The following is a 15,452-nucleotide window of genomic DNA, read 5'->3' as shown; positions in this document are numbered from 1 at the left end:
TGTGTCTATATATATATATATATATATATATATATTAAAATCTTTTTCCGAAGCGGGCGATGAGATTTCGATTCCGGCGGCCGACATCTTCTAACGGGTAACTTCTCAACTCAAAATAGTGCCGACATGACTATAGTTCTTTAAAGGTTTAGTTGTCCTTGCCAGGAATCACCTTTTTGTGTTTTTGGCATGCTTGCATGTTTACTAATTTTCGTATATATGATAATATATTAGGTCGATCTTCTTGCAGGGAGTCATACCTAAATACACACCTCACGTGTAACAAGAAGGAGCAATGTAATGATTTAAATGCTAACTCTTTTCTGCAGGCACCACTTAGCTTCTCCCGCCAAGCAAGGCTCATATGCGTTGCATGTTTGTTGGCTTCTCTGCTAACGTTATTATGCAGGTTGAATCATTCTCTTTTTCCTATGTAATTTTTAGAGTCCATAGAAGAATCTGTTTTAGAAATAAGATACATGTACGAGTTTGATGGGGCCATGAGGGAGAAACCACATGACGGGGAACAAGAGTTGCTTGCTCATGTCACGTACCTTAATTCTAAATTTTAATGAAGTGTAGAATTTGTACCAAGCATGTACTTATGCAATGTACAACCGCTTTTTTTCTTTATGGGATATGTTGTCGAGTCAGTGGCACCGACCTCCTATTATTATATATTTAACTTGCTTTATCGTCATTATTGCATGCTTATATACTTGGATTTGCTTCGCTTTTTTATTGCATTTTTGTTTGAGAATCCAACGTATCACTTAGGTTCTCTAAGTTCTAAAAATTTATAAAAAATTTTTATACAAATTTATAATAAAATTTCAAGATAAATTAAAATTTATGTTAAAAGATTCAAGGATTTTAAAACTTGCTTTTACTTTCCTGCATGACCTTAGGGCCAGTTTTAAATGGATTGCATACATGGTCATATCCCAAATCATACTAATAGGGTTTCCACATTATGACTTGAATAAATAATTGCATCATATTGCATGTCCAGAGGAGAAGGCTCTGTGTTTTCTAATCCGACCGACTCAACAAAGATTTCTACTTAGATGCTTGTCTGGGACCCTTAAGGTGTTAGTTACTTCCTTAATGCATACGAGGTGTAAGTCCTTTGTTTGGAGTGTTTACAGCTTTGTAGCTGAACTTCCCTTTCTTTTATTTCTGATGGCATCTTTATCACTTCAGTGAGTATAAGTCCCACATCTTGGAGCTCCAAGTGATAGTCATATGATAGAGTTTCTTTCATTTAACCTTGTGGCTGTCGATTAATCTGTGAAGTTTTTTCGATTAGAATCATTTCTGTAAGGGGTTCATAATTAGGTTTCAAGAACCTCTTCTGCTGATTGTCGTCAGGAATATACAAAACGGATTTCAGAGATGTGGAAAGATACTCCACAAAGCCTTACATAAATTCTGATAAAGTAATTCAACAAAAGTTTTCAAATGCACCTCTGTATCATTTTGTTGTATACTTTTTTGCTTTTGCACCCATTTCCTTCAATTTGATGTTGATGTCATAAGCATTGTTAAACCCATGGTAAACTAATTCCTGCTTAATAGTGTGATCATACACAGGAATGAACACGATGATAGTAATTGAGAATATGCTTAATATTGCGGCAGGTGGAAGTCAGACATTCGAGCCAATTCTTGCATCAAGCATGTTTCCTTTCTTGGTAAAGAAAAATTAGACTTGGAAAATAGCACATTGTGTGTGATATATTGATATAGGATAACTCCCTGGAGTGTTGCATTAGCATCAATAGTTTCTTCTTCTTTTTTGGGTTAAAGATTGCACTTTATACTTATTCTGTTGTTGTAGCAATTTATTTAATTTTTAAAGAATTAAGTTATAAATAAATTGAAATATATTCTTTGCTTTCTAGATCAAAACAATGACTTTTTAATTTTTTTGTAAGCCAAAGCCCTTTCTTTTTGCAATTATAAATATCTTTTTTATAAATGCATATACACATACATTTATGAATTTAACTTTGAATAAATGTATGTGTAAATGTATTGATATATAAAAATCTATATATGCGCGAGTGTATTTATGGATGTTTTAATAAGAAATTAACTTGAAAGTTTTTAAATTAATGAGATTGGATAGATTTTTTTGTTCAAATCTAACTTTGATTTAAATTAATGATGGTTTACTAGTATTAACAAAAATACCACACTATTTTTCTTTTGTGATTTATTTGGACTGATAGAATGACTGTAAATACAAAGGACTTAAAGTGAAATGTTTATACTAATTATTCTAACAGAAAAATATTATTTTGTAGATCCTCGGTATTCATTACAATGAAAATTTCTTAAATTATTTTTCACCACAAAATATCATATTCCGGACTTTGAAAGAGCTAGCTAAATTGTGCGTGAAAGAAAAGAAATTTCTATAAAGAGTCACTCATCATTATGCGGTATCGATGAAAAGAGATTGGGAAGAAAAAGTAGGTCATTCTATGAGATGCCTACTTATTTTTTCAAAAAAAAAAAGGTCAAAATTAGCACTGCATAATTGCATACGATGTCATCATTCGTATTCTGACGTTGACTTTACAAATGTAGATGAAAATAAATCAGTATCGTCTAAAGCATATGAGTATAGATTGGGGCAATCAACGATGGATATTAAAAATGATATTGTCTAACTTTTGGATAAACGATGGAGAATATGTTGATGAGATAGTTAAGTTACGAGAGCAAATACCGGTGTTTTAGTTAATGACTAGTTCAATATTATATTCATGATTTTATGAATGAGTTATGTAATGTAACTGAAGTTAACAAATTATCAAAAAATATTTGATCATTTTGTTTAATGTATTATGATATGAATGATTTAAAGTTATTGTATCTTTAAGATTTCATAAAGCATGATTAAATATGTGAATTACAAATATCTATTAAATATATGAATTCTATATAATATGAACAAAAGAGTGTAATACAACGCTTTCAAAACAAAAATTTTCAAACTAAAGTACTGTTTCAACAAATTTTAAACAGCAAAATTTCCACAGCAATTTTAGAACTCAGATTATATTGTCACAACTATCCCAAACACACTCTTAATCTGCAGCAAAGTGATGCTAGAGAATTTAAGTATGCTAGTGATTCCTCCATCCCTCAATACCTACCTTCTTCCCATATTTCTCTACAAAATTTATGGTGAGGAAACATAAAACGAGGAAACATAAAATGCATAATAACATTCATCCAAAAATTATGTATTCACATTAGATAACACTTGTTAACTAAACCAAACATCCAGCTATCAACTTTATGTGCTTGAAGCATAAATAACAGAAGGAAGTTATAACAGTTCAGCAATAAAAGAGTGCAAAATGAAAACAATCTCATATTATTTGATTGGATTTTTACCCATTGAGGTACCCATTGGGGCAAGGAATAAATTTCATGCTTAAACATAGGACCAGGATCACATGAAAGCCATCCTGTAGACAAGTCCTGAAAGAAATTCAAACATAAGAACTAAATAATCAGGTACCCAGAAAAATCAGATGGAGTCATATTGAATTGAGCATGATGAATTTCTTGAACTAAATATTTACCTTTCTTGGGCATGTTAACCATCGAAAGCGGCCAAAAATATTCGCCAACTGCATAAATAAAAAAAGAAAAATAAAATACAACAGCTTCCAATATTTGAATAAAATAGATGCACCAAAAAGGGAGCCCTAAGATGTTGACTGCAATTGTCCATCTTCATGTTATCATCATCATCATCATTAAACACATCCCAACTATTAGAGATCGGTTAGAATGTCCTCTAATGCTATTCACATATTAGAATCATTTCTGTGAATAAAATAGATTAGCACCAAAAAGGGCGACGCAATTCACAGATTGCTAATCAGGGATCTCTGGACATGTTAGATCGACTAACTTCAAGACCATGTCGACTTAGAGTCTTAGTAGCTTGAGATGACAGGCCTGTGGTACCTTGAACCAACTATCTCTACCTTCTAGTTATTACTCCTCCCTTCCTTTAACTGCCTCTGCTCAACCATGTTGCTCATTTTGACTTCTTTGGTATAATCTGAATTACCGATAAGCTACTGCTCGTTTGAGTTATGACGATTTGTTCTCCACTCTTATGACTCGATGTGCTTTGACATATAGGGATACCTCGTTAAGATGACTTAGTTAATTTGTAGGCTTGATATGCTGATGAGTTTGTTACCCATATGAGACAGTGAGACTCACTCTCCAACCTATGGCTTATTGTGAGTTTTGAAAGCATCAAAATATTCCCATGTAAAGTAAACATTCTTTGATAGCCCTACGTCACTTGTCATTAGTAATGTAAGCAAAACTCCTTTGGATCAAGAGTATTCCTAGGCATGTAATTAAACAAGTGGGCTGCGTCCTACTGGGAGTACTATATACCCCATAACAGACAAACACACATGAATCTCTGGTTATGGGTAGTCCACATCGATATTATTTCGTTGATATTAGTCTAAGATGCTTTTGTACGATCATATTTGGAAGAAAATACTTGACATAACCTTGCGAGCTTTATCACACATAAACTCTTAATGTTTTATTTCTCTTATTTATCGTCTTTGTACCATGTCCATATTTTCCGGTTCCCTTCATCTACTGATCGTTCCTACGATCCAAAAGAGAGACTTATTCAAAAAAGGAAAGTATACAACGATGGACAAGCTTTCAACTTCTTAAAAAGAAATAAAGAGAAGGAAACAAAAACAACCATTTTCCCTTTTCTCTCTGACTCTGTCTTTTCTCTATCACACACTCTCTCTGTCCTTCTTATGTTTTATTCTTTGGGTGTGATTCCACGAACAAAATAAAATTCACTAATTCATAATTTTTTATTAGCTGCAATCATTATCTCTAGTGAAAATTTGCTTTCGTGATTCATTGACTTAGAATAAATACTAACAAAATGAAACCATGTAAAACTATTAAGCAACCATTTATGATATAGTTGAAATTTGATATCACGAGAAACCTCCATTTCCTATAAAATAAACAAATGATCTTTTATTCATTTGTATTGTCATGATAAATCAGTCTTTCATGCATTAATTCAAATGGGTATACATAATATGTTAACTGGGGTTGCTTAAAATTCTCTTATAATTCACATGACATATTTAGAAGCAACATGTCTATATTTTAGAAAATAAATATAATTATACAAAGACATAAATTTTTTTTTTTTTTTGCTTTAATCTATAGAACGAGTGATTCCCACATCTTTTAGTAATATTGAAATCATCATTAGTGTTGAAATTAAAGTTTTATAACTAAAGAATGTTTGCTTTGCTACAAAAATGTAAGAAAAAATCAGTGTAATTTAAATATAATATATTTTTAATATTTTAAAGTTTTTTTTTATTTGGTGTAAAGAAAATGCATGGACTAAAGTTTCTTTGATTGACTTGAAAAAAATAAATCATTATAAAATATGGGGGGGGGGGGGGGGGGGGGGGGTGGGGGGGTAGCGTTGTTCTGAACTCAGGACAATGTCATTGGCAGACGACAGGCGGTGGCGAAGTCGGTTGGAGGCAGGTAGCTTTAATAGTAGGGAATGAGTAAGGAGTGATTAGTGATGATAGCGATAAGCGGCTTGAGGTAGTTATGGGCAACAATAGTTGGTGACGATCGATTGACACCAATAACAAATATGAAAAAAAAAAAAATCTAACTTCATATGGATAAAAAATAATGATATTCAATAAAAAAACACAAATAATTATACATTATTCATAAATCAACACATTGGGCAAGTAAAATCAACAAATTATGAGAAATATAAATACAAACAAAAAATTAATTAGCAATCTTAATTTAAAATTCTAAGAAAATATGATTACTAATAATCTGTTAGAATATTACAAAAAATAAAATACAAGTAATTTGAAAAAATATAAATCATCGATTTTTAATATTTTATTATCATTTATAAATTAAAATTTTATTTTTATTGATATAAAATTTTAATATTTTTTAAATTTGGAAATACGACATTGCAAGTAAGCGAAGTGTCGATGGCACCCAACACGACAATGGCTACCTCAATAGGATCCGTTATTCCTCTATTATGCTCATCAATTGAGAAATCAAAATAAGAGAAACCTCCTTTTTGTCTTTTTCTTGCCATTGGATGATGGTGCATAGGATTACCTCAAAACTATTTTCAAATTGGAAGTTTTACATGCATATCACTTAATTTCTTCTTATTTATATACTTAAACTTTAATTTTTACATTTATATGCCTCCGCATATCACTTAATTTCTTCTTATTTATATATCTAAATACTTAAACTTTAATTTTTACATTTATATGCCTCCTCATTTATGCATAAATAGGTATATTTTACTTTTTAATAGTTAAAATGGTTATAATTTTGAAATGATATAAAAGATTTGAGTGATCTAAATGTTACAAATAAGGGGTATTTACCTAGATAGCACCCTGAATATTAGGATTTACATGCCACACCCAAAGTTTATTATTAAGAAAAAAAAACATCTAACGGTTGTACAATCTGACCAACTTTCTCGCATATGGAAGCTTTCTCCATGTCCAGACTGCCTCAGATTTGTTCACATCTTTTGATAGGCGTAATGGACCGACACAATAGCCATATGCTCGCTACGATGGTAATGGGGAACAATTTATGAAAGACACAATTAGGACGGTTAAAGATCCGATTTCGAGCTGAGTTGGGGTCGGCTTAATATCGAGCTAAATTAATTAAATTTAAAACCTAAAAATAGTACGACTGTTGACGATTCAATTTAGAACTGAGTTGGGGTCAGCTCGAAATCGACTCGAAAAAAATTCGATTTAATGTTTTGGTTTGTAGCTACATTTATTTAGATCTCATCTTGATCAAAGCCAAAATTTGAATTAATTTTCAAGCAATTAACGATTTTTGAGCTAAACTAGCTAAATTCACTACTTTAATGTAGTACGACTATTAAAGCAATTAACGATCTTTGGCTCATAGCTCGACTCATTTATTTCGATAAAATCTCGATTCAAGCAAAAAATCGAATCAATTTTCGAGTGATTAACGATTTTTGAGCTAAATTCACAGCCCTAAAAACAACAATCCTTAAAGCTAAGAATGAGCTCAGCTTGAATGAGCCCATGGCTTATTAGTGCCTGACCCGATCAATTTTATTTTTTCAAAATAGACACATGTTTGAAATGACTCATGAATAATATGTTTGTATTTAACTTCGCTCATATTCTTTTGATTAATTAACTCTTTTTCAACTCAAATTATATTTCATACTTCCAATAAATGCTCATAGAATGAGGCGTGTAGAGGATAACTTGAGACTTGGAGATGACATAATTGTAAAAGGAGGAAAACATAGCATTTTGTTCGAGATATTATGAAGTTTATAGAGGCTCTTTTTGTAAATTACTTGGGCTATGCACGTAAAGCCCCATTGATACAAAGTACATATGTAAATAAGTGAATTGAGTGGTATTGCATGTAAATGTCCCTTTAAAGTGTAGGCTTTAGATTTCACATTTCCGTTTTCTTTCCCTTTTCTGAATCCATGATTTGAGTTTTAACAGTTAGTCCCGTGAATCGAAGATCCGATCTTCCAGAGCTTCATTCATTGCACCGCGCGTAATTAGAAAGCTTCTAGTTGATGCAAGAACAAGGAATCCATTTCCATTTGTTTGCACGATACTTTGTTTTGCTTATTCTAGGGTTAGAAAGTTTTTTATTTCGATTCTCGGTTAATTTCAATTGTAATTATGTCCAGGTAGGCAGAATGCGGCATTTGAAATCTTTTTTTTTTTAATTTTTTTTTTCAGGTTCAGTTATTGCATGAGTAGAGAATCACATGGATTCTTCATCCAAAAATCTCTTGTTTGAAGGGGAAGGCACAGATGCCTCTTCGTATAAGCAGGAGTGGATTGAGTATAATTTCCCCCTGTTTTAATTTATGGTTGAGTGCAGTTTTATATTTAGAATTCTTTTTAGAAACTTGTTTTTGGCTCTTTGGTTGGAGAAAATTACGGCATTCAATGGTTTCAATGTCCTATTTCTCCCAAACAATTTTCTATTCTTTATTAATATAGGATACAAGAAAATCTAAAGCAGAAAGTGGTTCTTGAAGATGATTTCACCTGGATAATATCCCCACAAAGCTCTTGTTTGGATCAAGTTGGTGATGATGAGGGACTTAAGTATATTGGAGGGGTTGATGTAAGCTTTGTGAAGGAGGACCCTTCTTTGGCTTGCGGTGCTCTTGTGGTATTGGATGCTTCTAATTTGAATGTTGTTCATGAAGAATTCAAATTAGTTCGTTTGAAAGTACCCTATGTTCCTGGTTTTCTTGCTTTTAGAGAGGTTTGACTTCTTGATATTATTCATGGAGTAATATATTTATTTATGCTTTATTTTTGCTATATTTTTCACCTTTCAGCAATCACTTTTTAGTAAACCTTTCATCCTATAGAAGGAGAGTGGGTTTGGCAAAGGTTTTAAAAATCGGATCTGACATTGAATCAGAAGAAGATTGGTTCAAAATTCTAGGTTCAGTTGGGTTTCAAATGGATGATGCATTAAGTAGTTATATTATTTTTATATTTTTTAGATGATATAATAATGATATTTTCACCAATTTTTCATGTAATATTATAAATTAGTAGCTTAATTTTAGAATAAATTAAATATAACTAAATCAAAATTTTTAGATATATTATTTTAATTATTGTCTTTATTTTTAATATATTTACTTTATTTCTAGCCATCAAGTCAAAATTTAAAAAATCATAAACAGATAAATAGCAAACACGAGTAGTTCATTGAAACTCAGACTAATTCATTGGTTCCTCAATTTAACTCGTTCCAATCTGTTCTGGCCAATTTTGCATTATTGTAAATTTGGAATTGGATTGAATTGATCAGTGGACCAGTTCGTAGTTTGACCGATCCGACTAGCCCATTTGATTAAAATTTTAAAACCATAAGTTTGATTGTTTAAGACTCTTTGGAGGAGAAAATTTTATAATTAATTCTTTTCCGCACATTGAAATTAAATATTCTGAAGCCTCCTATTTATGAATTCGTGAGAGTTGGTATTCTATACTTAGTAAAGGATTATTTAAAACTAATCACAAGATAAGATAAAGATAATGAGAAAGAAAAAAAGGAGTGATTTCAAGAGGTGGAATAAGGATGGACCTCAGCTCTTATCAATGATGAATGGAAGTGTCCAACAACCTCATGTAATGAGATGGCACAACATAGCTTTACATGGAAACATGTATCTTTCTTATTGAATTAAGTTCCATCTTGGTTTTGTATAGTTTATGTATGGGCTTGTTAAGGATCAATTTTGTTTCTTTTTTTTTGCTTTTTATTTTGTTTTTATAAACATGTTTGTTTAGTATGTTTTTTTACATGTTTTTATTTTTTGTTTCTAAAAATGGATTTACATTTTGTTGAAAGCACTCAAAAATAAATTTTAGGTTTTTTGAGTGTTTTTAAAAACAACCACACTTTAATGAATTAGCCAAACATGTTTTGTTTCAAATGAAAACATAAAAAAATAAAAATAAAAATAAAAATAAGAAATATAAAAAGAATAGTGATCCCAAACATCCTCTTAAGTTTAGAGAATACCCAATCTGATTTGGTTAGGATTAGCTTGATGTAATGAACCATCCTACGATGCTTTCAGTAGCTTCGCTAATTGATCAATTAGATCCATTGTTCGTAGATCATCTTGTTGCTGGAGGCTCTTGATTGGATCAATAGGTTTAGCTTAGTGTGGTTATATTAGGCACACAGCTTTAGGTTAGACCATTTTTACTGCATATAGTTTTTGATGCTTACCATGGGGCTGGTCATACTCTTGCCCTCTAAATAAATGTCAATCAGCATTCAGAAATTCTAGAGTAGCCCCTAGATAAACCAATAAATAGGTCCCATGTCAATCATTTAAAGTACCATGCTTTTCTTCATTACGGAGGGATCTCTAGAGCTCTGAAAAATCTTTTAGGTTCCAATCCCTTTTCCCCTTTGAGCTAACTCTCTATCTTCTAGGGCAGTTGGGATTTACTATATATATATATATATATATTCTAGTTCATATACACAATGATCACGAGAGCTCTGCTAGGGTTTGGAGCTGCGGGCGATTTTGTAGCGACTCAGAGATGCTAACGACTACATGATCTCGACGGCACCCCCTGTTGAGATCCTTCCAGTTTTTCGGTTTTGGCTTTCCCATCGCTCTCGGTTTTCATCTCTCGTCCTCTCCTTCTCTTTACGGTCATGACTAAGATTTACGCTGGGGTCACTGCGGGGATTTTTTCATCTGGATCTCCTTCGAAGTTTGTCTTCCCTTCTTCTTTTCATGAATCGCTTGTTCTTGGAGGTGAATATAATTTCATTAAATCTCAAGGTCGTAAGGGGGGCAAAAATGCGTTTTTTTTCTCCGACTCTGAGAACACTATTCTCGACTCAGCTTGTTGTTTTCATTTAGTTGGTAAATTCCTTTATGGTCTCCTGAAGTATGATTTTTTGATAAAGAACTTTGAGTTCTTTAAATTATCAGGAGTGTGGAAGATTGGAGCCTTAGATAGTCGACATATTCTGATACAACTTTCTAATGAAGATGATTACGCTAAGCTTTTCGCCCGTAGAACTGTCCATTTTGGTGATGTTTGGATGAATGTCCTTAAATGGACAACCGAGTTTGACCCCAAAACCGAGCTTCCTATTATTCCTGTTTGGCTTAAACTTCCTGTTATGAAAGTGCATCTGTTCAATCATGAAATTTTATTCTCAATTGCTGCCATGTACGGAAAGTCTTTAATGCTTGATGCTCATACTTTTAATCTAACAAGGTTCTCGGTTGCTAGAATATTAATAGAAAAGGGATGTCACCTTACCTCTTCCGGAGGAGATTTGGATAGACTCTAGTCATACTGGTTACTGACAGTAGGTTTTGCTTGAAAATCATCCATATTACTGTATGTATTGCAACATGTTTGGTCATGATTCTGATCATTGCTTTCATTTACATAATGAATTAAGGAAGTTTTCTACCACTCAACCGCCCTCTGGTGAGCAGAAATCTGCTCTTTCTACTTCCTCCCAACCATTTATGCAGACTGCTGATGCTGTCATGGTTTCGGTTGACCCTCTAACCGTGGATGTTGCGGCTGTAGGGGGTTCGAATGATTTGCCTGCTCTCTCTGTAGATGCTACCAGGATGCCTCCTCCTGTTAGTGTGGAAGCTAAGGTGGCTCATGTGTCTTTTCCCGTGGATTTTACAATTGGTAATTTCGCTGAACCCTCTGTTTTCCCTGAACTTCAAACCGAGCCCTCCATTCACATACTTACTGTATCACCCAATCAAATAGAAACTGTTGATCCCGCTCAACCTTCAACTACTGGGATTACTTCTTCACAACAAGACCCATCACGATTAGCTGTTTCTGCCTTAGAATCTGAATGACAAATTTAAAGATATAGCAGAAAACGAGGTAGAAGGAAATTTGAACTTCCAAAATTGACACAATCAAATATTACTGATGTCACTTATCACTCAGAAGGTGAGCACTTGCACCTACCCCCTAGGATTGGTAGGTGGGAGGGTGTCATGGGCCATAATGTTTAATGTTTTGGTGTGGAACATTAGAGGAGTGGCAGACCCTCACTCCTTTAATTGTTTAAAGCATTTATGTAGGGTCCATAAACCTGGTATTCTTGTTCTTTTGGAGCCTCTTGTTTCGATTCATAAAGAAAACATCATTAGAAGCTCAAGGATTATTTGCATTTCTGTAATGTGAACAACAAAATTTGGCTATTTTGGCAGAAGGATATCACTGTTAATATCATTGATGACAATGTGCAATATGTTCTCATTCAATATTAATTTGAAATGTTTTCTGGTTGGACTACATTTATTTATGCCAGCTCTCTTTTAAGGGATAAACTCTTTCTTTGGCAACAACTTACTCATATGGGGGTTGTCATTACTGATAATTGGTTCGTTGGAGGTGATTTAAATATGATTATGTCGCCTATAGAGAGATGAGGTGGTGTTAAGGTTGACACAAGTCTTATAAATCATTTTTGTGAACATATTGAGGAAGTTGACCTTTATGACTTAGGTTTTTCTGGCCCTTTTTATACTTGGCGGAGATGTTTTCTTATGCAACGTTTGGACAAATTTTTGGAAAACTCTCAATTTTTGAGCTACTACAATATTATACAAGTCAAACATTTGAATCATGCTGCTTCGGATCACAATCCTATTTTGCTTACTTTAACTTTTCATTCCAAACCTTCTCGCTATCATTTTAAATTTCTTAATGTTTGGGCTACTCACACAACTTTAATTGACTTGATTAAGCAGGCTTGGATTTCCAGAGGAAGTGAAAATCCTTGACTTACTTTGTGGCAATTACATAAGAATGTGGTTTTTCATTTAAAGAGATGAAATATTGACACTTTTGGTAATGTTCACTCTAGGATTCTAAAGGCCTAACAGGAGGTGGATTCTTTAGAAGCTCAGGTGATTGCTACTCTCGATCTCGTGTCTAAACTAGCGGATGCTCATCACATTCTTTTAGAGGAAATTTCTATTGAGGAGGATTTCCTTACTCAGAAAGCTTGTGATAATCATTTCAAGAATGGTGACAGAAACACCAAATATTTTCATGCTACTATCAAATATCGTCGTAACATAAATACCATCATCAAGATTGTCACCGAGGTGGGCTCTGTTCTCACTGATATTGATCAGATTGGTTCTAATGCAGTTGATTATTTTTCTTCTTTTTATGCTGATACTCCTCCTATCACTAATATTATTTCTGATTTTTTTGAGAACCAAAGAGATGATTTTCAATCTCTCTTTGTCTGACCCCCCCACTGAGTTGTAAATTTTTAATGCCCTTAAAGATATTAGGTCATAGAAGGCTCCTGACCCGATGGTTTCACCTCCACTTTTTATATTTCATGTTGGAGCATTATTAAGAATGATGTAGTGCTGGCTATTCAAAGCTTTTTCCAGGGAGTTTACTCTACAAAGTATTTCTCTGCTGCTTTGATTGTTCTCATCCCTAAGTTTAATACAAAATCACATTGGAAAGATTTTAAGCCCATATCACTAACCTCTGTTGTCTCTAAAATTATCAGCAAAGTGATTGTGGCCCGTCTCAAACCTCTCCTTCTCTTATTTCTCCTCAACAATCGGCCTTCATTAAAGGTCGTGATATTTCTGATAATATTATATTGGCACATGAAATTTTACAGGATCTTGATAAAAATTGCAGGGGTGACAATCTGGTTATCAAGCTTGATATCAAAAAAACCTTTAATACCTTAAATTGGGATTTCATCATCAACGTTCTAAAAGCTAGAGGTTTCAATACAAGTTTCTGCTCTTTGATTAAAAGATGGCTTGCTAACAATTATTATTCTGTCTTAGTTAATGAAAACTCTTATGATTTTTTCACTGCTTCTCGTGGCATCAAATAGTGAGACCCTCTTTCTCCTATTATTTTCATTTTAGCTTTTGATTATTTTTCTAGGATGCTTAACAGTTTCCAATTCTAACATCCCCATGCTCAGTTTTCTCACAAAGCCAAAATTACGGTCTCCCACCTTGCTTATGCTGATGACGTTATTATTTTTACTAATGCGTCTAAACCTGCCATAAAATAAGTGATGGGTCTTCTACAGGATTTCCAAAACTGTTATGGTCTTCGTTTCAATAGTGGTAAATGTCAGATATTTTTTGGCAAGCAAGTTAAGCAACATATTACTCATTGGGGAGTTATGTTTACAGACTTTCATCATGTATCTCTTCCCCTTAAATATCTTGGGGTGAATTTGATAAGGGGAATGAGGAAACAAATACATATGGATGATGTGATTGATAAAATCAAACGTAAAGTATATGATTGGAAAAATGTTTTCCTTTCCACTGGGGGCATGATCACTTTACTTACTAGTGTTCTTCAAAGTATTCCATTATATGCTTTGCAAGTGTTCAATCCCAAGAAAAGTGCTATTTGTACTATGGAGAAGCTCTTTAATAAATTTTTTTGGGTGGGGAATGGTGCAAAGAAAATTTGGAGTACTTGACATAAAATTTGTAAGCCTAAAGAGGCTGGTGACTTCGATTTTAAAGCACTAAAACATACTGTTGAAGTGAACCTTTGTAAACTTTGGTATAAATTTAGATTGGGTTCCTCTCTTTGGGCCATGTTTCTGAAGCAAAAATATTGTGCTCATATTCATCCTTCCTTGGTCTCGTGGAAGGTTGAAGATTCTCGTATTTGGAAGGCTGTGGTAAATGCTAGAGATACATCAAATAGTTTCATTTTTTGGGACATTGGGGAGGGGAAGATTTCCTTCTGGAATAATAATTGAAGTTTTTCACATAACTCTGATTTATCTCACTCTCTTCATTCTAACTCTTTATTGGTCTCAGATTTCTTTGCTAATGATGGTTGTGATTACTCTAAGTTATGTTTTATGGTTGGGAATATTTTCACTATCCCCATTACTCCTACTCATAGGGATCTCACCATGTGGAAAAGAAGCAATTCTCTTTTGGTTTGCAAACTCATTTATGATACTCTACACTCATATCGGGATTGGATATGAGGAAAATGGATTTGGCAGAAATATTTATCTCCCTCTATATCCTTTTTTCTTTGGAGATATCTTAAATCTTTAATCCCAATTGGTGATATTCTTAAGCTTAAGGGCTTGAAATTAGCCTCAAGATGCCATATGTGTAAAATGAAGGAGGAGGATATAAAACACATTTTCTTTGAGTGTGCTTTCTCTTTAGATGTTTGGGATATGATTGACTCTTATTTTGATTTCTCTTGGATACATAGAAGTTTTTTAACTAGTTATTTGTGGCAATGGAAGGATTATGATGCCTGTCAGGAGAGGTTTTCCCTCCATTTATTGGTTCTTTGGTTCCGTTGGAACTCCAGAAACAGCTTTAAGTATCACACCTCTCCCCCCCTCTACTTCTATGATTGTTGCCTATGTGATTGCCTATTACAATAAAGTTTTACGAGCTAGTTCTTCTGTGGTTAAAATTTCTAAGCCCCCTCGGCTTATTACATGGACTCTCCCGCACGCTAATTATGTGAAATTAAATGTTGATGGCTGTTGACATCCTGATTATGCTGTGGTTGGGGACTTGTTTAGAAATTCTGAGGGGAGATGTCTTTGTTTTTTCGCTTCCCCAGTAATTGTTGAAACTCTATTGGCTGTAGAATGTTGGGGAGTTTATTTGGCTTTAGTGGTGGCTAACATTTTCAATTTTCATAAATTTTCAGTGGAGATGAACTTTAAAATGCTTTATGATATTTTGGTTGGTACCTCTTCTCCACTCTGGGATTTTGTTG

General features: G+C 33.4%; 1 protein-coding gene across 3 annotated transcripts in view; it reads left to right on the top strand.

Moving 5' to 3' along the window:
* Nucleotides 1–7,552: 7,552 nt before the first annotated feature.
* The window catches only part of LOC110022911 (endonuclease V), a 34,130-nt gene continuing 26,230 nt past the window's right edge, over nt 7,553–15,452 (top strand). The window contains exons 1-3 of one of the 3 annotated variants that reach the window (XM_020722068.1): nt 7,553–7,761; nt 7,869–7,974; nt 8,136–8,406. In XM_020722068.1, coding sequence (XP_020577727.1) covers nt 7,898–7,974; nt 8,136–8,406 — 348 coding nt within the window. In that variant the 5' untranslated portion in view covers nt 7,553–7,761; nt 7,869–7,897. The remainder of the gene's footprint in view (nt 7,762–7,868; nt 7,975–8,135; nt 8,407–15,452) is intronic. The other 2 variants (XM_020722066.1, XM_020722067.1) reach the window with 2 other exon arrangements.

Source organism: Phalaenopsis equestris, unplaced genomic scaffold (genome assembly GCF_001263595.1).
Source record: "Phalaenopsis equestris unplaced genomic scaffold, ASM126359v1 Scaffold000203, whole genome shotgun sequence".
Taxonomy (NCBI): Eukaryota; Viridiplantae; Streptophyta; class Magnoliopsida; order Asparagales; family Orchidaceae; genus Phalaenopsis; species Phalaenopsis equestris.
Note: the sequence above shows the minus strand (reverse complement) of the source record. Positions and strands in the feature narration are given on the sequence as shown.